Genomic DNA, 23,444 nt, shown 5'->3' with positions numbered 1-23,444 from the left:
ATCCATCTGTACATCTGTCTGTCTATCTATCTATCTGTCCATCCATCCATTCGTCTATCTAGCTACCGGTCTATCCATTTGTCCGTTCGTCCATCTATCTACCGGTCTGTCCATCTGTCCGTTCGTCCATCTATCTACCTGTCTGTCCATCTGTCTTCCATCCATCCATCTAGCTACCTGTCTATCTATCTGTCCGTCTGTCCATCCCCTGTCTATCTCTCCATCTATCTATCTATCTATCTATCTCTGTCCAACCATTTGGAAAGCTATTTTTATCTGAATGTGTGCATGGACACATGGTTGGGTCAGTGTCCCCGCATAAGCACATCTCAGCACATGCATACAGTCCAGCAGCGGCACAAACAAGCAGCCCAGTATAGAATCATAGAATGTTTTTCTCTCCCGCTTGTTACTTCTGGAAAAATGTTTTGAGATTTAGATGTATCCACATTTTGGCTTAATGTCAGATATTCCTGCCAGTTCTGCAAAAGAAAGGAAAATAATAGCTAAGACAAAAACCGCCGAATACCCTAAATAAACCAAAGACTGCTTGTGGATGGACAGCAATTCAAAGGGCAAATCAATTAAATATCAAAAAATATTCCTTTTTTATGGGTTTATTTCATATTTCCAGAAGTATCTGATGGTGGGACACATGGAATTCCATTTATCTGAACTACTCAATCTATGGAACTTTCCATACAGAAATGGAAACTTCTATAACCAAGATCCTGGAATATAACATGACTTGATTCCTTTCTAGTAACATACTGTTGTGGTCTTTGTAGCAAGTCTAAGGAACAGATATTTACAGGGGAAGAAATCATGAATTTTAAAAGGCCGTGTAGAAGCTCAGTGAAGCAGAACATCAGAGTACACATTTTATTCGGCTCTATTATGATTGAGTGCATGTCCTACTTTTTGGAAAGACTTCTCATGGCGGCTTCAGTTGTTATGCTGCAGTGGAGTCTCATAACACACACACACACACACATAACACATGGTAATGACATCTAGTGTGCAGGAAAAACATAATTGGCAGTTTTCAAGCATTGACCAGTCAACTGACCACTGGCTGTCTTCTGGCACGGCAGGAGATTTAATTAAGGGGCGACGTTTCATTTTCTGAGACTGCGTCTGAAGAACACTTATAGGAAAAATGTTTTGGAGACTGCTGCACGGGAACTAAATGTTTTTTTCTCTGAATAAAATTTTCTGTGCTTGTCCATGATAAATTTGCTACCAAGATCACCAGGGCTACCTTAGAGGCTCCTAAGGTCTTCTAGATGGTTTCTAGTTGGCCAAAAGGTCAAAACATCTCATTCCCATGTCTCTATCTTTTTTTGTATAAGAATTGGTCCTTCCTTTAATGATGTTTCTTGCAGTTCACTTACATTTACTAGCCGTTTCTAAGTAAAAACATGTTTCTACACCAAAGTGTAGCTCAAACAGTGCACGAGTTAGGTTAGGTTAGGAATTTGTTCAACTACATAAAATGATGAAAGAAAGACACTACTTGACAGTGTAAAGTTTTTGTAAATTTAGTTTTATACCCTTAAGAGCTGTGCTGCTGCAATGTAACAAGGTGCAGCAATTTACTGTGTCATAAGCGCCCTGTCACATGACATGGCACCTCAAGCTACATTCCGTAAACCAACACTGAATAACAAAAACACAGTTGTATACACCAACAGCTTGCGAATACAAACTGATCAAAAGTAAATATCAAAAAGTATCTCACAAGAGCAGTTTATCAGGTAGGTATTGAAGACATTGACGTAAGAGTGTTTGCATATGTTTGTGTGTATCTCATAGACACTGCGATACCAATGATAATTAGTGTGGTTTAGATGCAGTTGGGATGCGATGGGACTGTTTAACAGTGTGGCCAGAAGCATACTTTTTCACAAGTACGCAGACGCAAATTTTTGGTCAACGCATTTGCACTGTTGAATATGTTTAGCGTGCTAACAATGTCAACTAATTTTAACTTGCACAAACTGCTATTCCACCATGACAGTTGACCTGAAAGAGTAAAAATGACTGTAGACAACATGCAATGCAACCGATTTTAGCGTTATTATAAATAGTGGCCTCACACATTTCAGAAATTAAAATCAACAACTTAGCTGGAATCATTTACTTGCGTACTTGCACAGAGTATGTTTCGAGGCAAAGTCAGTTTGAAACTTGTTAGGAATCTCTCACCTGATAGATTCATTGGAATTAAGAATTTAGCTTCTTTGTCTTATCTTGCTCTGTAGTCCATGCAGCATATTGCAGGTCATGCTGGATTGTCAGACATACATTTTTTTGTTTTGTTTACTTCTTAAGATCTGTTTCTTCAAGGCACAGCAAGAGAGCACGGTACAAATCACAACTCATTTACATTCAGTTTGGCAAGAAAACCCTACACCCACCCTTCCCTTCCAGTCCTAGAACCACTAGCAGCAAAGACCAAGTATACAAAATTTACTAAGAAATTAAAGTGTTACACAAGCCAGAGCAACACTTGACGGATCTAAAGAGAGCTGCAGGCTGGTTTGAGTTAAAACAACATGCAGTTGAAGACTTGTGTAGCAGGATTAACCAATGTGCCATTTTCAGTTTGTCATAACAATCCTGTAAATTATCTTACTAACATATTTTTGGATTTGATTATTCTTAAAGGAATGCTCTAATTCTAATACAAGCTCCATCAGCAGTTATAACTCATCCCTAAAATTGTGTTTACAGTAATACACTTACAATAAAAGTCTATGGGCTTAGACATTGGAGTGGAATAAATGTTAAAATACATGATGTTTCAATTTTAAAACCACAAAATGTACAAATACGTTATGAAACTTTTATGATAAAACTGCTTACCTTGTCTGATCACATTTAGATCTGATTTTTTTCAACTTCTAGTTCATGTAAACCTAAAATGACGTACAGATATAGTAACAGACTTTTATATTAATGTACAGGGCTCTAGACTGTGACTAAAATGCGCAACAATAATGTAAAATCAACTTGTGAAAGCCTTCGCGGTCAAATGCGGTTCTGACAAACCATCCCCTTACAACGCGCGAAAATATTTCGCGAACGTGACGCAACACAAAGCGGGATGTTCGATTCGTGACAAACTCCTGCGAATCGGTTCTTTAGGTCAAAAAGATTCATCTAACAGCAAGTTCGCTCATGAATGACTCCCTCACTGAACCGTGTGTCAATTTTACAAAGCGGACTAATATTTCTGATACAAATAGAGTGATATATAAACAACTAATAAAACAAATAATAGTTGATATAACTTAACTCGTTCAAATCTACTGAAACATCCCTTCCTCACAGCACACAGTGGCAACTAGTATTAAAGGAGAAGTTCACTTCCAGAACAAAAATTTACAGATAATGTACTCACCAACCTTGTCATCCAAGATGTTTATGTCTTTCTATCTCCTGCCATAAAGAAATTTTGTTTTTTGAGGAAAACATTTAAGGATTTTTCTCCATATTGTGGGCTTCTGTAGTCCCCCGAGTTTGAACTTCCAAAATGCAGATCAAATGCGGCTTCAAACGATCCCAAATGCAGTTGTAAACAATCCCAGCTGAGGAAGAAGGGTCTTATCTGGCAAAACAATCAGTTATTTATAATTTTTAAATTACAATTTATATACTTTTTAACCTTAAACGTTCATCTTGTCTTGCTCTGAAGTTGAGGGAGAAGATGAGATGGGAGTTTTTCGACATACCGTAACTCTTTTGAACAGGAAAAAACAGCAAGTTCAGGCAGAGCAAGACAAGACAAGTGTTTGAGGTTAAAACGTATATAAATTGTATTTCTTTTAGAAATTAACCAACCGTTTTGCTAGATAAGACCCTTCTTACTCGGCTGGGATCATTTATAACTGCATTTGGAATCGTTTGAAGCCGCATTTAAACTGCATTTTGGAAGTTCAAACTCAGGGCACCATAGAAGTTCACTATATCGAGAAAAATCCTGAAATGTTTTCCTCAAAAAAACATAATTTCTTTATGACTGAAGAAAGAAAGACATGAATATCTTGGATGACAAGGGGGTGGGTACATTATCTGTAAATTTTTGTTCTGGAAGTGAACTTCTCCTTTAAATTCTTAAGTAGGAAAGTATGAACTCAATGACTTGACTGATTCTGAGCAACCGTCTCTATACAGCAATTACATAATTTGTTGGCCAAAAAAGACTAAAAGACAGTGTTTAATTTTAGGAGCCATTGGCTCCCTCATCTGTTTATTTTGCCTGGAGCTTTAATGTAAGTGATTTCTTAGAGATTTAAACCCTCTGGAATGCTAAATAGCCCAGACCATTTTGTAAGTGCGTTACTGTAGAAACTGAGGGAGTTAAATTAATGCTGTGAATAGAGCTTAAGTCTTTAATCATTCCTCCAGCAGCTCTTTTTTGTTTGTTGTCTTTTTCTTACAAACTAATTGTTTTTGCACACATTTTTTTTCAGTTCACTAAGTGGAGTCTGCTAAATTAGACTGTACATTAGTCTGTGAAAAGCTTTACTTTTAAATGTCCTTTCACATCTCTTCCACAGACCAAACAACTGATTGAACTTCACAGGAAAGAAAAAAACAAACAAATTATGGAACGAGTGCCTCATTGACTTTGAAATCTACTGTAGTGCCAATTGACAGCAGTATGCAAAACACAACTGCTATTGTCACTGCAAAACAAATAATAACTGGGAGCGATTGACTCTGCCGCACACTGCAATAAAGGTTGAGGGTGTTAATAACAGTAATAATAATCTAATAATAGTAAACACATGAAAACAACGTCCTCTCAGCATAATGTTGCACAATTACGTACCATTGCTAAAATACAAGTACTGAGGAAAAATAACAATAATAAGCACAAACTGCAACAACAGCAAAAGGAGTAATAATAAGCAAATAAGATTTGGATGTCTCAACTCTTTGGAGCTATACAATGTGACTATGCATAAAAAAGTACATCGAAAAATCGGTCAAAATACAATGTTCCAAGCTTCAGTCAACCAAACCGCCAGACACCCATTAACGTCATTAGAGAGAAAAGAAAAATACAGAAGAAAGTAGAAAGCGTAGTCCAAGCAAGAGAAGTGGCTGGTCGTTCTTTGACAGATCTTTGCTTTTATCCACTTCAGAAACTTCTTTGAAAGCTCATCAAAGTCCTCAGAACCAAAACCGCCATGTCAGTGAATTCCCAACAAGCTTTTTAAAGCAGTTTGCTTGGATGGCCGCAATTTGTTGTCTTTTACTCGTAAATGGAGGTTGTAGAGGAAAATTTTGCAGCATAGTGCCTCTTTATCAGCCACTAGCTAAGATGAGGCATGGAGCTTGAGCATTAGGAGTGGGAACGGGGGGCAGGTCGGTCACTGGAAACCCACAGGACTGTCCATGAGAGGGCTCGGGCAGCTGGGATCTGGGCCATCCTTGAGTTCAGTCTCCAAAGTTTCCTCCAGATCCTTCTCCTCCACCCCTTCGGCGTCGCGCACTGAACTCTGGCTGTTCCCCATGGTGCCGTAGCTCTGGTGGGCCGGAGAAGGCATGGGAGTCAGGCCCAGCTCTGGCTCCAGCAAGACGGATGCTATAAAAAGCTGCGGAGGGAAAGAACGAGAGGTGAGTAGGTGGACAGCAAGAGTGTCATTATCTTAAGAGCTTCTTTTTTTGTTTATGCAACACGCTACATGTGAAGTGCCTTTGACACTGTGAGTGGAAGATGAGAGGAGATGAGAGGAGAGAGACAAATTAATTTCATAAGGGGGACTTGAAATGAGAGTGTGATGAATGAAATGAGCTGTGACAGGATGAGCAGGTACATTAGCTGTGGTTGTGGTGGAAACGGTGCTTCTTTCCACATCAGTGAAGCCTCCTTCTGTCGTCTGATCGGACATCTGCAACAAAACAAAATAGCAATCAGTTTTGACTGCCTGAAGGTTTTCCTAAATAAATCATCTTTGAGAGCTTATTCTCAAAGCCCATCTAAAATAATTTCATTTCAGTGTTTTCCAGACTACACTTCTGACAAATGCTTCTAGTTGGTAAGGTAACAATCATGAACTTTCCTGTTTTCCAAACACAACTATGGTAATGTATGTACAGATGATTTCAATGATTTCACACTCCGAAGTTTCGATCTAAAGCTAATTATTTGCGAACCCGCTCTGAAGTTCTGATCTAAAGCAAATGATTTGCAAACCCGCTCTGAAGTTCTGATCTAAAGCACATAATTCCACGCTCCAAAGTTTTGATCTAAAACAAATGATTTGCAAATCCGCTCTGAAGTTCCGATGTAAATCTAAAGATTCATGATCCACGCTCTAAAGTTCCGATCTAAAGCAAACGATTTGCGAACCAGCTCCGAAGTTCCGATCTTTAAATGATTCCACGCTCCCAAGTTCCAATCTAAAGCAAACGATTTGCAAACCCGCTCCAAAGTTCTGATCTAAATCAAATGATTCATGATCCATGCTCCAAAGTTCTGATCTAAATCAAATGATTCCATGCTCCGAAGTTCTAATTTAAAGCAAACAATTTGCGAACCTGCTTCGAAGTTCCGTTGTTCAAATGATTCCATGCTCTGAAGTTCCGATCTAAATCAAATAATTCCACGCTCCGAAGTTCTGATCTAAAGCTAATTATTTGCCAGCCTGCTTCGAAGTTCTGATCTAAATCAAATAATTCCACGCTCCAAAGTTTTGATCTAAAACAAATGATTTGCAAATCCGCTCTGAAGTTCCGATGTAAATCTAAAGATTCATGATCCACGCTCTAAAGTTCCGATCTAAAGCAAACGATTTGCGAACCAGCTCCGAAGTTCCGATCTTTAAATGATTCCACGCTCCCAAGTTCCAATCTAAAGCAAACGATTTGCAAACCCGCTCCAAAGTTCTGATCTAAATCAAATGATTCATGATCCATGCTCCAAAGTTCTGATCTAAATCAAATGATTCCATGCTCCGAAGTTCTAATTTAAAGCAAACAATTTGCGAACCTGCTTCGAAGTTCCGTTGTTCAAATGATTCCATGCTCTGAAGTTCCGATCTAAATCAAATAATTCCACGCTCCGAAGTTCTGATCTAAAGCTAATTATTTGCCAGCCTGCTTCGAAGTTCTGATCTAAATCAAATAATTCCACGCTCCAAAGTTTTGATCTAAAACAAATGATTTGCAAATCCACTCTGAAGTTCCGATGTAAATCTAAAGATTCATGATCCACGCTCTAAAGTTCGATCTAAAGCAAACGATTTGCGAACCAGCTCCGAAGTTCCGATCTTTAAATGATTCCACGCTCCCAAGTTCCAATCTAAAGCAAACGATTTGCAAACCCGCTCCAAAGTTCTGATCTAAATCAAATGATTCATGATCCATGCTCCAAAGTTCTGATCTAAATCAAATGATTCCATGCTCCGAAGTTCTAATTTAAAGCAAACAATTTGCGAACCTGCTTCGAAGTTCCGTTGTTCAAATGATTCCATGCTCTGAAGTTCCGATCTAAATCAAATAATTCCACGCTCCGAAGTTCTGATCTAAAGCTAATTATTTGCCAGCCTGCTTCGAAGTTCTGATCTAAATCAAATAATTCCACGCTCCAAAGTTTTGATCTAAAGCAAATGATTTGCAAACCCACTCTGAAGTTCCGATCTAAATCTAAAGATTCATGATCCACGCTCTAAAGTTCCAATCTAAAGCAAACGATTTGCAAACCCACTCCAAAGTTCCGATCTAAATCAAATGATTCATGATCCACGCTCCGAAGTTCCGATATAAAGCAAACGGTTTGTGAACCTGCTCTGAAGTTCCGATCTAAATCAAATGATTCCACGCTCTGAAGATTCGATCTAAAGTTAATTATTTGCGATCCCACTCCGAAGTTTCAATCTAAATCAAATGATTTCACGCTCCGAAGTTCAGATTTAAAGCAAACGATTTGCGAACCCGCTTCGAAGTTCCGATCTTCAAATGATTCCACGCTCCCAAGTTCCAATCTAAAGCAAATGATTTGCGAACCCGCTCCGAAGTTCTGATCTAAAGCAAACGATTTGCAAACCTGTTCCAAAGTTCCGATCTAAATCAAATGATTCATGATTCATGCTCAAAAGTTCTGATCTAAAACAAAGGATTTGTGAACTTGCTCTGAAGTTCTGATATAAATCAAATGATTCCACGCTCCAAAGTTTCGATCTAAAGTTAATTATTTGCGAACCCGCTCGAAAGTTTCTAAATAGATCTAAATCAAATGATTCCACGCTCCGAAGTTCCGATCTAAAGCTAATTATTTGCCAGCCCGCTTCGAAGTTCTGATCTAAATCAAATGATTCCAAGCTCTGAAGTTCCGATCTAAAGCAAACGATTTGCGAACCCACTCTGAAGTTCCGATCTAAATCGAATGATTCATGATCCACGCTCCAAAGTTCCGATCTAAACGAAACAATTTGCGAACCTGCTCCGAAGTTCTGATCTAAATCAAATGATTCCATGCTCCGAAGTTTTAGATCAGAACTTCAAATCACGTATTGCAAATCCTTTGATTTGAATCATTCAATTTGCGAAAATGATTCACAAACCTGTTCAGATCTAAATCAAATAATTTCTGATACACGCCCTGAAGTCCTGATCTGAATCAAATTATTTGCACTACACAAAATTCCAATCTAAATCACGATACGCGATTTGAAGTGCTGATCTGAGACAAATGATTTGCGCATCAAAGCAGTGAATAATTTTGCAACGCAATGGTTTAACTGATTCAGAGTTTCAAAAAGCTATTCACTACAGTATGTGCTTTTTAAAATCATTACAAGTGATGTTGAAATTCAAAAACTGAATGCCTCTTTTCATTTTATATGGTTTTTGCTAGTGAATCGCTTGAAATGAATGTTTGAATCAGTCATAGCGGTTCCAGCGTAAGTAACTTGAGTCTCTTTTTGCATCTTCAGCCATGTTTACACAACACCGTCAGTACTACTACTTGCTTAGCTCGACTGTTTTTTGACATTAATTAATATAAGCAAAAAAGATATGTCTTTGAAATGCGTGAAAGATATGTGCTTTGGCACTTTTCAAGTACCTTCTCAGGAATATTGCTATTTTCAAGGGTTTTCCAGGCCTTAAATTTCCCAAAAAGTCAAATTCTAGTACTTCAAGCACTTTGGAGTATTCACTCGAGAGTATTCATGTATGAAACACTGCATTCAAGGTATATACTTTTATCATCTGTTTGAGTGATTAATCAGAAATGAAGCAAGTGACATCTTTATGAATCTGTGTTTTTCATTTAAAAACACAGATTCATTTATTAACAAAACACCACAGTGTGCTGTTTGGAGAAGCACAATGGTTATGCTGTGGCTTTATTGGAAACAATTTTCATTAGTAAAATAAAGCAAAAACAGACAATATCTTCAATATTGTGTCTAAAATATAAATCACTTAAAATGAACTTCTTATTTGTATACAAATCAATATAAAATATTTAATAAAAAGGTAGGTACTTATGTAATATTGCTTAAGATGTTTGCCCTTATATCCTGAATTGTGGGGGCATGTTCATTTCTAAAAATAAATACTTTTGCTGAAAGGGACTGTTCACCCAAAAATGAAAATTACCCCATGATTTACTTACCCTCAAGCCAACCTAGGTGTATATGAATTTCTTCTTTCAGACGATTACAGTCAAGAGTTATATTAAAAAGAGTCTTGGCTCTTCCAAGCTTTATAATGGCAGTGAATGGGTCTTGAGATTTTAAATGAAAATAAACTGCATTCATCAATCATAAAAGCTGGCTCAGGGGGTTAATAAAGGCCTTCTGAAGTGAATTGATTCATTTGTGTAAAAAAAAAAAAATCTATATTTACAACTGTATAAACTTTAATCTCTAGCTTCCGCTAACTGTTGTACTCACGTTCAAGAGAAAGTAGCGTTCCAGTGAAGAGAGCAAAACAAAGCAAGAGTTAGCAAAAGCTAGAGATTACAGTATACAAAGTTTAAAATATGGATATTTTTCTTACACAAAGACATTGCTTCCCTTCAGAATGCCTTTTTTCACCCTTCTAGAGCCATGTGGAACACTTTTTATAATAGATAGATGCACTTTATTCTGCTACAAAATCTCGACCACCATTCACTGCCGATGGCGTGAGGGTGAGTAAACCATGGGCTAATTTTCATTTTTGGGTGAACTATCCCTTTAATGCAAAAATACCTAACCTAAATATTCACTAATTAGCTTACAGTTTTATCGCCATATGTACCATGTTTTTACAAATCATCAAGATTGAGGTTTTATCACTGACCTGATAGCTTGTTGATCTGTCAGGTCGTAGTTTTTTCAGACAGAAGCCAAAGCAGGAGAAGGCAATACAGCACAAAAGAGTTACGCAAGTGAACAGAGTGATGGGCTGCACTGGACCTGCACAAGAGATAAACCATGAGGTTTTGCTTTTTATGGACAGAGCTGTAGACACAACCGTTGTGGTCTTGGTCTTAAGATCTCTCAAGACCACATAAACATGGCCTTGGTCTGGGTCTGGGTCTCATTACTAGTCTCTTGGTTTGAGTCTGGTTCTGGAAATGTAATTTTTATATGTACTTAGACAAGACCACAGTCTTGACTGCAATTTCCAAATAACTGAAATGACCTCAGGCAAAGGTCAGCAAAGTATCTTCACCATTACAGAGATTTTGCAAGGATTTTCATGGCTCTAATAAGTTACTGTCAAAGTGGCTTAGCATTTGAAATTTATGCTGCAATCATTTCCAGATTTTCTCCATTCTAGTTCATTATAATGGATAGTCTGAATCTGAGCATTGGAGCTTAGATATTGGTCTGGAATGGATCTAGGCCTGGAGTGGTCTAGTCTTGTTCTGAGTTGGGGTCTTAAGGGGATTAATATTGGTCTAGGTCTTGGAATGTCTGGTCTTGACTCCAAGTGAACATGTAGTCTACAGTGAAACATGAACATATCCTAATGTCAGCATTAGATCATTTGGTTTTCATCCATAGGTTACACAGTCGTTCTAGTAATGTTTTAATTATCTTCTTTTAAAGGGAAGCCTTAGATTTATTTGGCACACTCTCAGAAAAAAGGGTATGAAAGCTTTTACTGGGGCGGTACCCACATTGAAGAAACCAGCATATGCGGGTTAGGTATGTTTTAAAGCATGGCTGCTGGTTTGAGCTGGTTTAATCTGGTCCTTAACTGGTCATGGGCTGGTTTAAGCTGGTCCTTAGCTGATCATGTGCTGGTCCTAAGCAACTAGCTCCTGCTCAGGACCAGCACATGACCTTAAACCAGCTCTGACCAGTTAAGGACCAGCTCAAACCAGCAGCCATGCTTTAAAACATACCTAATCAGCACCTAATCGGGACCTTTTTAAAACTTAAACCTTTGTACTTTTTAGGTACTAATATGTACACTTTAGATACTAATATGTACCTTTAACGTACCTATAGGAAACCCTTTAGGCCCAAAGGTGTAACTTTTGAAAAGGTACCGACCCAGTGATAGCTTTTGTGCCTGTTTTTTCCTTTCAGATTGTTTTTGTGTGGTTTGGTTATATTTGTAACAAGGACAATTTAATGCAAGTATAATCTTGCACTATCATAATTTTATAGAAAATAACAGATTTAACTTAAAATATGTACATGCTCCAGACATACACAAGACCAAACTGAAACTCAGAATAGGTTCTTAGTGTATTTAATGCCATTTCTGATGCTTGACAGTCACTATAAACAGCGTTGCATGAAAAAGAGCTGTGTGAAGATTTCTTTTTTAAAACATTCTCCTTTAGTGTTCTACAGAAAAAAAATATCAACAGTGTATGGGTTTGGAATCATTTGAATGTAAATAAATAATCAAAAAATGATTTATTTCTTGGGGGAAAAAAACCCTATTAGGGGCTTTAGACAATCACAATCAATATCGGTTTCTTTATAGATTTCTAATACACTACCGTTCATTTAACTGATCAAGTGTGACAGTCATGGTTTTTAAATTATTGGGAAAAGAACAAACAGCATTACAATTTTAATACAAACTTTTTTATAATAATAATATTATTAAACATATACATATACATATATATATATACGCCATGCAAAAGTATTCACACCCCTTCATTTTTTTCACGCTTTATGTTAAACTGCTTTAAATTACTTTTTCCCACCATAATGGCAAAGCAAATAAAAAAGGTTTTTAACATCTTTGCAAAAACTTTTATTATTCCATTAATATTCATGCCCTTATCTGGGGCAGTTGAAATTTAACTCAGGAGCGTTCATATTGCTTGTAGATGTCACTACACTTCAAATGGAGTTAACCTGTGCAAATTCAATTGAATGGGTATGATTTGGAAAGGCACACACACCTTAATAAAATGTCTAACAGCTGAAAATGAATTTATGAGCAAAAACCAAGCCCTGAAGGCAAAATAACTGTTTGTAGAGCTCAGAGACAGGATTACATCAAGGCATAGACCTAGGGAAGAGTTCAGAAAAAAATCTGCTGCATTAAAGGTTCACAGAAGCATGTAGCTTCCATTATCCTTATTGGAAGAAGTTTGGAACAACTAGGACTCTTCCTAGAACTGGCTTCCTGGCCAAACTGAGCAATTGGTGGAGAAGGGCTTAGATTGGAGACCAAAAACCTGATGGTTACTCTAGTTACTCTAGTTGGCCAAACTCAGTCCTCTCCTTAGTCAAGACACATGAAAGCCCACTTGGAATTTGCAACAAAGCACCTGAAGAACTCTCAGACTGTGAGAAAAATGATTCTCTGGTCTGATGAACCTCAATTCCAAGGATCATGTTTGAAGGAAACTAGTGGCAGGGACTGAGGGACTTGTCAGAGTAGAAGGAAAGCATAAGATAGCAAAATATAGAGATAGCCTTAATGAAAAACCCAGTCCAGAGCATTCAGAACTTCAGACTGGGCAGAAGGTTCACTTTCCTGACATTGAACCTAAGCACACAGCAAGAATGGTTTATAGACAACTCTGTGAATGTTCTCGAGTGGCCCAGCCACAGCCTGGGCTTGAAACCAATCAAATATTTCTGGAGAAACCTGAAAATGTACGCCTGCCCCATCCAAACTGACAGAGCTTGAGAGGTGAAGAGGTGCTTTGACATTATGGTGTATGGAGTGTAGATTGATGTGGGGGAAAAAGTAATTTAAAGCAGTCTAACATAAGGCAACAATATAACATAACCTGAAAAAATGCAAGGCACTGGATATGCATGTATGTATGTATACATAGACATGATGTTTCTGTGTAAACCTACCCAATCTGAGCACAGAGAAGAACAGCAGCCAGAACATGCAGAGAACGGGCGCCACCACCACTTGACTAATGGCGGCTGAATGGATCCGCTGGCTGAGCTTTGTGGGTAAATAGGCGTAGTAGATATTATAGCGATCTACCATATGCTTCAGCACAAGGTACAGCAACCCTGAAAAATGAACAAAGCTCGAATTATCAAATAGTATTTGATCTTTTTAAATCACACTGCAATTGTATAAGTGCTTTCGGGATGGGTCAGTAGCTTTGTGGGTAAAGTCGTCTTGTATGAAGTGTTCCTGTCCTTTTATGCTACTGCACAGGTATAATATTTATATATTTACCTGTTTACACAGACCACATGTGAGTGCAAGTTGCCAAATGAATTCAGAACTAAGTGAAAAATCATGATGATGGATGTCAGCCTATAGTAAATAAACAGTCATGGTGTGTATTGGTGACAGAACAGGCGTGGAGTGGGCGTCTGGATCTCGGCTAGACGGGTCGGAGCGTCTGGAAGACTACAGCGGGTTCGCACCTAGCGGCCATGTCACACCGTGATACTGAGATGCTGTTGGAGATACGGCTCAGACGCCCACACACTGACTGAGAACGGGAACGAGGTATTAGAACACGCACGGAGGTAGAAATCAAGACTGACGGAAAGAAAAAAAAAGAGAGCTGTGGGTAAAAAGGAAGAGAGAAAATGAGAGGAAAAGAAAAATATGACACAAATGGTGCAGTGGAGACAGACAAATGGATTTGAGTACAAATTGGGAGGAAAGACGAAGAAGCGGAACAAAAAGTAATAAAATAAAAGTCTGTTTGTTGTAAAATAAAACCCTACGTTTACGCAGACTCACCAAAAGGTACAATGATGGGGCAGGTGATGCTGTAGGTCATACTGACTGAAAATATGCACATGGTCCAGGCATATTCAAGACCAAACTGAAACTCGTAGGCCTGACTCTGAGGGTGAGAATAAAGAAACAGGTTGTAAGTGTATTTATTGCTATTTAACATTATATTTGGTGATTAACAGTCATTGTATGGAAAAGAGCTGTGTGAAGATCCTTCAAACATTCTCCTTAAAGGTTCCACAGGAAAAATAACAGTGCATGCATTTGGAATGACATGAATGTGAACAAAGATTTATTTATTTCTTTTGAGAACTATTCCATTAGGGGCTCTAGACAATTACTATACATTAATGCTATACTTACTTACAAGTATAATTTCTACCAGTGTTGGGAAGGTTACTTTGGAAATGTAATAGTTTACAGATTGCAAGTTACCCTATTTATAATGTATTAAGCAGTGTAACTATTTCAAACTTTCAAACTTAAAGTTACTTTTGATTACTTTTCTAATGTTTTCTAAACTATGAATCATTTTCAAACATTTAAAGCAGGCAGGTTTATCCAACACTGATATTAAAAACATTTTGATGACACAAATGAATAAAATGACACTGAATACTGGAGAAATAGCTGCTGAAAATTCAGCTTTACCACCACAAGGATAAAGAACAATTAAAGAACAATTTAAGATATATTAAATAGAAAACAGTTATTTTAAATAGTATTTTTTATTTTCTCTCTCTCTCTCCTTTTATACTACTGTTTTTACTGAGTTTTTGATTAAATAAGCTTTCAGCCATAAGAGATTTCAAGCACAGCTCACTTCGATGGACTTACTCACCCGCTTAACATGGATGCGCTCAGCTTTAGATTTGGCAAAGCAAAGGCGAAGAGAGTACACCAGTAGAGCAGGAATACGCAGAAGCTCCATGGCCGTTCCGATCAGACTAGACGTGATCACGTAGTTTACAAAAAAAGCTCCGTTATCAGGCAAAAACACACATCTGAGGGGATAAAACAAAATGGATGTAGGTCTCAACAAATTGTGCATCTTGCACTTCTAAATAAATTAACATGCAGCTGTAGATTTTGGCAATAGTAAGAACTTACTGAAACTTTACATCCGTTTCATCCAAGAAGTGGACGTCTAATAGCCACCTGAAGAACAAATCCAAGCTGGGGAGCAGACAAGAAGATATACAATTTATAGTACTGTACAGTATATAAACAGTGGCTACCAAAAGTATTCAGACACTTTAAACTCTATGAATGCCAATGTCTTAGCCATTTGTTCAGTTTCTTTTAAAGGAGAAGTTTACTCTCAAAACAAAAATGTACAGATAATTTACTCACCCCCTTGTCATCCAAGATGTTCATGCCTTTCTTTCTTCAGTTGTAAAGAAATTAGGTGTTTTTGAGGAACACATTTCAGGATTTCTCTCCATATAATGGACTTCTATGGTGCCCCCGAGTTTGAACTTCCAAAATGGAGTTTAAATGCAGCTTCAAAGGGCTCTAAATGATCCCAGTCAAGGAAGAAAGGTCTTATCTAGCAAACTGATCAATTATTTTCTAAAAAAAATGAACAATTTATATCTTTTTTTAACCTTGTTTTGTCTAGCTCTGCATGAACTCTGTGTATTCCAGTTTAAGACAGGGTATGTCGAAAAACTCCCATGTCATTTTCTCCTCTAACTTCAAAATCTTCCGACATCATGGCAGAAGTACCGACCCAGTGTTTACAAAGTGAATGTGCAGAGATGATCAAACACTCCTTACAAAAAAAAAAAAAAAAAAAACGTAAAACAGCGATGTAGGGCAATTTTGAAATTGGAGAAGAAAATAATATGGGATTTTTTCGATCTACCCTAACTGTCATGAACCTGAATACACAGAGTTCATGCAGAGCTAGACAAGACGAGCAGTTAAGGGTTAAAAAGTATATAAACTGTAATGTTTTTGCTAGATAAGACCCTTCTTCTTTTGGGGCTGGGATCATTTAGAGCCGTTTGAAGCTGCATTTAAACTGCATTTTGGAAGTTCAAACTCAGGGGCACCATAGAAGTCCACTTTATCAAAAAACATAATCTCTTTATGACTGGAAGCGAAAGTGAACTTCTCCTTTAAGTAACTGGTCTCAAGGTGATTTTTAGGGATGTATGAACTCCTCAAGTTCACACAGGTGTTCTAAAAGCATAATCAACTATGAAAATGATCCACTAACATTTGGCAGCCACAAAGTGTTACTGATAGCTTATATCTATTGTTTTATGTTGTTTGAGTTTAAACATATGCTTGCTATAAATTAAACAAGTTTTAAAAGTTAGATTCATTTAAAAGCTGAATCTTCTGTTATAAACATGTTTTCAGTTTTTTAGTTAAAAAGTTTTTGTGTGTGGATCAAATTCAAACATGTTTAGGTGCTGTATCTCTCTAGGGATTGTAAAAAAGAAATAGCCTCATTAAAAGACTGAAATTCTTCACAAAAAAAATGTTGGCGTAAGTAGGACATCCTTGTTTATCATTGACCCACATATATATATATATAGTACTGTACAAAATGACATGTTTCACAAAACAGTATATTACCAAAAATGTATATTTTTAGATGTAAAGCTTGAAGTGATTTTATTGACATGTCATTATAGTCTATAATTACAGTATTTCAGATTATAGGATGTTTACCTGGATAGACCCAGTGATGGCAGAATGATTACCATGAAGACAAGCAGTAAAAAGCATTTGTGCATGGTGACCTGATTCTCACCGGACCTGAAAGAGACACACATTACAAGAAGATTACGACTAAACCAAAGAACTAGAATAAATAAATACATACATTTTCAGATTTTTACATAATTCCACTATTCCATTCTTTTCCATTTTCACACCAGTTCTTCTACTAGACTAGACTTTTGTGATTAAAGTCAACATAAAACTGTGTTGGCAACACATTTCTTGCTGTACGTGGTGCATTTCATAGTAAAAAAAGGGCAAATTGTGTGTATTAATCATCAGTGTTTTCAGTGTAAGTGCAACAGATACTGCAGTGCTGCAGGTTGTGCAGTTGCACAATACAGAGGGTTTGATCCACATGAACTATAATGTGACTCTGTGAAAGATGCCGCCAGTGTGCATATGATTATTCCCTTGTTGTGATCACTATGACAACAAGCCTGGAGAGGCAAGCAGAGAGAGCAGGAGAGAGGGACACCATGTAAACGTGTTGTGCATGGGTGGGTGGGAGACTGGGTTGGGGGTTGTTCTGCAGTTATGCAATATGTTTGTGCGCTGATATGAACATGTTTATGCAATAGATTTAAGCTGCACGGCAAATGCAACTACCAACAGCACAAACTTACTCACACTGCTTATTGGGACACCATGTGTATATGACTGTGTATGTGTATAATTATGGTTTTGAATAGTTTCATTAAAGGGATCATTCACCAAATAAATTAAAATTATTTATTTTGATATTTAAATCTCAGTGTTTTTTCCATACAATGTGAATGAAACTTGATTCTTTCGTGTTCCACATTAGAAAGAAATGCATATAGGATTGGAACAACATGAGGATGAGTAAATAACTGATTTAACGAATAATAATTTTTTATGAACAATCCCATTAATGTATGTGTTGATAAATGTGTATATGTAAGGAAAGCTGGAACACTATTAGGAACAGGAGACAAAAGCGCAGGCCTAAGCTATTTCATTAATTCATTATTTATGTGTTTACAATATTCATATCGAATCAAGCAACACCCTCCTCCCAAATTCTCATCATGTAGGAAAATCACATTCTCACTTTAATACAAATAATAATCAATTTGTTAACATAAAAGGTTTTTATGTATCATGGTAGTATTTGTTGAACTTCTAAATTAAATTATATTACTATATATATGAAATAGAAAATCTGAAATATATATATATATATATTTAGAAAATATATATTTTGACCTTTCTAAAAATCCAAAAAAATATTAAGCAACATGTGTTTGCTGATTAAACTGTTTTATTATATTTAACTATGATACTATATATGTATATTAAATATAAAAAATAGCATATTAAATTCTTTTTAAAAACAGTTTAGTTAATAAACATTTCTAAAAATCCTAAAAATCCTGGTTATATATATATATTAAATATGAAATAAAAAATAGTATATTAAATAAATTATTTTTAAAAACTTAAAAAACCTTTCTAAAAATCCTAAAAAAAAAAAAAAAAAAAAACTGAAAAAAAAATCTATAATAAAAAAATCAAATATTAAGCAACACAAATGTTTGCTAATAATAATAAGATAACGATAAATAATCTTACTTGAGAACCAAACCATCATACAGAAGACTGGAATAATGATGCTGAAAATTTAGCTGTATCATCACAATAATATTACATTTTAATATATACCGATAACAATATTTTATTCCAATTTTACAATATTTCTGATTTACTGTATTTTTTGTGTGCATAAGAAACTTCTTTTCAAAAGAAAGAAAGAAAATAAAAATAAAAATAAATCAACTGACAGACAACTAAACAGATATTAATTTAAATTAATAAAAAAAAATTATAAAATACAAATAAAAGAATAAAATTAAAATTATTTTAAGAATAAAAAAATCTTACCAGACCCATGGTAATCAAATCATGTTATTTTAACATCCAACAAGGATTATATTACTACTTTCAGTTATTTTAATAATTATATTTTAATAAATATTTTGATCATTTTAATCAGTACAAATCATTCACTTTTATGTATACTTACGTAAAAAGACCTCCCTGCCATTGTATTCTCACATTTATACACAGACTAGAAGAGTTTAAAGTCAGACGGTGGAAACAGCATCATACCTGGTCCAGTGGTACTCAAAGAAAGATGAATAGTACACAATGAAGGGCAGGAGAATGGAAAAGGCCCACAGGAGCAGGGTGGGGAAGAACTGGGTAATTACTGGGTTCTAGACAGTAGAAGACAGTAAAAGATCAAATTCAAAACATTCAACTTCCGAAAAAACACAAAAAAAGCACTTTCAGTTTTATTTTGCATTCTAATGTGGCGTCATACAGCCGGAAAGTTATAAAACGGCTTTGATGGTCACTGACCCTTAAGCTTTCAACCGGCCGAGTGACGTTGAACTTGTCCATAGTGTTTACGATGATAGCAGGGGTTGTGAGAAAGAAGAGCAAGAGGAAGAGCAGAATGTTGAGCAGGACGCAGCGGAGCCACCAGCGAGAACCGCACACTGACAGATTTTCCCTGGACGAACACAGGCACCAATCAACACGACAACGTCTTAACTACAGTTATAGGACCAACAGTGTTCTCTCCAAGAATAAGTGGGATGTTCAGCTGCGATTACATAAACGGGAAGGTTTGTGCTGGAAACCCAGCCTAAACTGGTCAGCTGGTCTCCAAAACTGACCAAACTGGTGTTCAGCTGGTTTAGCTAGTCGACCATCTGGTCTTCCAGCACAAAAGTGGCCTAAACCATTCTAAAACCAGCAAGTGTCTGAAATCCCTCTGAAACAAGCTTAATTGGTGACTATGGGAAATTGGTGACTATAGTAAAGTTTCTACTCTCCTGTAAAGCCTGAATAAAATAATAGTCTGAAAAATATATATATTTTGAAATGGAATCTAAAAAGTTTTTTACAGCTCATATAGCATGATATAGGAAAATATAAAACTCAAAGTGAGAAAAAAAAACACTTCAATTTTATTCAGAAGACCAAATGGAGCAAAAATTTGATGCAGCTGCTGATATACAGTTGAAGTCAAAAGTTTACATACACCTTGCAGAATCTGAAAAATGTTCATTATTTTAGAGGGATCATACAAAATGCATGTTATTTTTTTTATTTAGTACTAACCAGAATCAGATATTTCATATAAAAGATTTTTACATATAGTCCACAAGAGAAAATAATAGTTGAATTTTTAAAAATGACCCTGTTTGAAAGTTTACATACGCTTGATTCTTAATACTGGGTTTCCTTTTTTTGTGATAGTTGTTCATGAGTACCTTGCTTGTCCTGAACAATTAAACTGCCTGCTGTTCTTCAGAAAAATCCTTCGTTTTTCCAGCATTTTTGTGTATTTGAACCCTTTCCAGCAATGACTGTATGATTTTGAGATCCAACGTTTTTACACTAAGGGCAACTGAGGAACTCATATGCAACTATTACAAAAGGCTCAAATGCTCACTGACGCTCCAGAAGGAAAAAACGATGCATTAAGCGGTGGGGGGTGAAAACTTTTGAAAAGAATGGAGATGTGTACATTTTTCTTATTTTGCCTTACTATTATATATTTTTTTCATTTAGTACTGCCATTCAGAGGCTTCAGAAGATGTTTCCCAGAAGACAAAATGTTAAATTTACCCTGATCTTTAAATTCAAAAAGTTTTCACCCTCTAGCTTTTAAAGGAGAAGTTCACTTCCAGAACAATGATTTACAGATGATTTACTCACCCCCTTTCTTCAGTTGTAAAGAAATTATGTTTTTTGAGGAAAACATTTCAGGATTTCTCTCCATATAGTGGACTTCTATGGTGCCCGCAAGGTTGAACTTCCAAAATGCAGTTGAAATGCAGTTCAAAGGGCTCTAAAAAGATCCCAGCCAAGGAAAAAGGGTCTTAAAATTAAAATTACATTTTATAAATTTATCAACCAGACTACACAGAGTACAAGCAAAGCTAGACAGGATGAGCATTTGAGGTCAAAAAGTATATAAACTGTTAACTTTGATACTGAATTTAAACTGCATTTTAAATGTTCAAACTTGCAAGCACCGTAGAAGTCCACTACATGAAGAGAAATCCTTAAATGTTTTCCTAAAAAAACTAAATTTCTTCACGACTGAATAAAGAAAGACAAGTGGGTGAGTAAATTATCTTTAAATTTTTGTTCTGGAAGTGAACTTCTCCTTTAATGCATGTTCTTTTCTTCTTCTGGTGCATCAGTGAGCATTTGAACCTTCTGTAATAGTTGCATATGAGTCCCTCAGATGAATCTCAAAATCATACAGTCAATGTTGGAAAGGGTTCAAATACACAAAAATGCCGGAAAACCAAAGAATTTGTGGGACCTAAAAGATTTTTCTGAAGAACAGCGGGCAGTTTAACTGTTCAGAACAAAGGAGTCATGAACAACTATCATTAAACAAAAAAATAAAATAAAATAAATAAAACACAGCTGTGAATCATTTACGTAAGAACACAGTTTTAAGAAACAAGGGGATGTAAATTTGAACAGTGTCATTTTTATAAATTCAACTATTAATTTCTCTTGTGGACTATTGTAAACATCTTTTTATGTGAAATATCTTATTCAGATCAGTACTAAATAAACAGTAACGTGCATTTTGTATGATCCATCTTATTTTGGTAAACTAATTAACATTTTGCAGATTCTGAAAAGGGGATGTAAACTTTTGACCTCAACTGTGTATATAAATCACAAAAGAAAAACAGCATTTTTTTTGGTGAACTGTTACTTTAAGTAATAGCAATGCACATGAAAGGCGTAATAATGAGAATGAGGTTTACATAAACTACAAACAAATACCTTTCAAAAGTAATTGTTTCCACTGAATAATTTTCCAAAATTGCAAAACCATTTACTCTATAAATGCAGCGGTACAAACATCGAACTCACGGGCTACGCTGAACTGGAAAACATTCACACTTCAATAAATTGCTTTAATAAGAAGCAAACATGCTACAACATTAGAGCTTATATCCATAAAAAAAGAAAGTCTTGAATTCAGACAAACGCGCACACATGCACACACACACTTGTCCAGTCAAGCAGAAAGACAGGCTGACAGTGTCCCCCCCCACACACACCCACACACACTCACACTCACTCAATATATGATTCTCAACACATATTATGTAAGAGATATAATGGCTTTCACAGTGGCTGTCTAGGCACACACTCAGATTGAGACTTAATTAATCCAATTTCATCTTTCAAATCCAAGTGTAATGGCCTGGAACAAAGCATGTCATGAAAAATATATGACTTCAGCTCGCAGATCACTGTATAATTAAGAAACGCTAAATAAAACATCATATAAAACAGTAAACCCAGATCATTTCATAAAAGGAATAACCTCACTGTGGTTGTTCGTATTCTTTTTTTATGTTTTAAGATATAGATGTGGCTATCACTTCAACTCACCAGATGATGTCATTAGGGGCTGGGGCGTAAGAAACACCCCACTGATGGGACCGCACCACTGTTGTAATGCTGGACTGCTGGGGTCTGTGGCGGCAAAGAGCTCGACTGTAGTCTTTCACAATACTACAGAAAGTAAAGATGATGTTCCATGAAGATATTTTGTACATTTCTTACCGTAAATATATCAAAACTTAATTTTTGATTAGTAATATGCATTGCTAAGAACTTCATTTGGACAAATTTAAATGCGATTTTCTATTTTTTTTGCACCCTCAGATTCCAGATTTCAAATAATTGTATCTCGGCCAAATATTGTCATATCCTAACAAACAATACATCAATGAAAAGCTTATTTATTCATAAAAAATGGACTCTTATGACTGGTTCAGGGTCACTATATGGATTAGCTTTACCATTCTTTCTGAACTTTTTGAGGTTTTGGTGAGCTGACTTTTAATGAAGGGATTCTGTTTCTGATTCCGTGTACTAAAAATACCTTTTTTCTATGTTTTAAAGAAAGTCTTAAACGTCTTATGGGTTTAGGGACCTAAATGAAAACAGTTTGATAGTTCAATTTAAAAAAAAAAAATCAAATATAGTTAGCTATAGCTGGTGCTGAAACCTAGAGTTTAGTAGTTCATCTGTCAGCAAATGTGTTTTATGTTAATAAAATACTTTTTAAATAAACATACTTTTGCATTCTTAAATTTATGTATTCATTCCTCCACTTACAAGATCTCTTGACAGATGATGGTGATTCTGAGTGATCACCTCAATAATCAGCTATTTATCCTCGAGACTTACACTGCGGTCATTCTCTCATCTCTGAAGGTAACAAAGGCAATGCCCAGCCTCTTCATAGAGATACGGTTCTTCTCCGCATTAAACTCATCTGTCAGCTTCTCCTCCAGTTCACTGTAATACTGTTCTGCGTCAACCTGATGAGAAGACAATGACATAAAACATGAGAAGATGCGTATCACATCTCCTCGCAGAGAAGTTTATGACTGATGGTTGGTGTATGGTGGTCTCCAGTGGCCAATATGAGGAGGTGCAGTACCAGCCATACGGCCATGCTATATGTAACA

General features: G+C 36.2%; 1 protein-coding gene across 1 annotated transcript in view; it reads right to left on the bottom strand.

Moving 5' to 3' along the window:
- Window positions 1-1,525: 1,525 nt before the first annotated feature.
- The window catches only part of LOC141295828 (calcium permeable stress-gated cation channel 1), an 80,495-nt gene continuing 58,576 nt past the window's right edge, over window positions 1,526-23,444 (bottom strand). The window contains exons 12-23 of the mRNA XM_073827103.1: window positions 23,161-23,294; window positions 22,357-22,479; window positions 19,276-19,429; window positions 19,024-19,130; window positions 16,840-16,926; window positions 15,265-15,330; window positions 14,996-15,158; window positions 14,158-14,263; window positions 13,299-13,466; window positions 10,309-10,424; window positions 5,832-5,906; window positions 1,526-5,609 (exon numbers count right to left, since the gene is read on the bottom strand). Coding sequence (XP_073683204.1) covers window positions 5,385-5,609; window positions 5,832-5,906; window positions 10,309-10,424; window positions 13,299-13,466; window positions 14,158-14,263; window positions 14,996-15,158; window positions 15,265-15,330; window positions 16,840-16,926; window positions 19,024-19,130; window positions 19,276-19,429; window positions 22,357-22,479; window positions 23,161-23,294 — 1,524 coding nt within the window. The 3' untranslated portion in view covers window positions 1,526-5,384. The remainder of the gene's footprint in view (window positions 5,610-5,831; window positions 5,907-10,308; window positions 10,425-13,298; window positions 13,467-14,157; window positions 14,264-14,995; window positions 15,159-15,264; window positions 15,331-16,839; window positions 16,927-19,023; window positions 19,131-19,275; window positions 19,430-22,356; window positions 22,480-23,160; window positions 23,295-23,444) is intronic.

This window comes from Garra rufa, chromosome 21 (assembly GCF_049309525.1).
Source record: "Garra rufa chromosome 21, GarRuf1.0, whole genome shotgun sequence".
Classification (NCBI taxonomy): Eukaryota; Metazoa; Chordata; class Actinopteri; order Cypriniformes; family Cyprinidae; genus Garra; species Garra rufa.
This window is presented reverse-complemented; position numbering and strand designations above follow the sequence as displayed.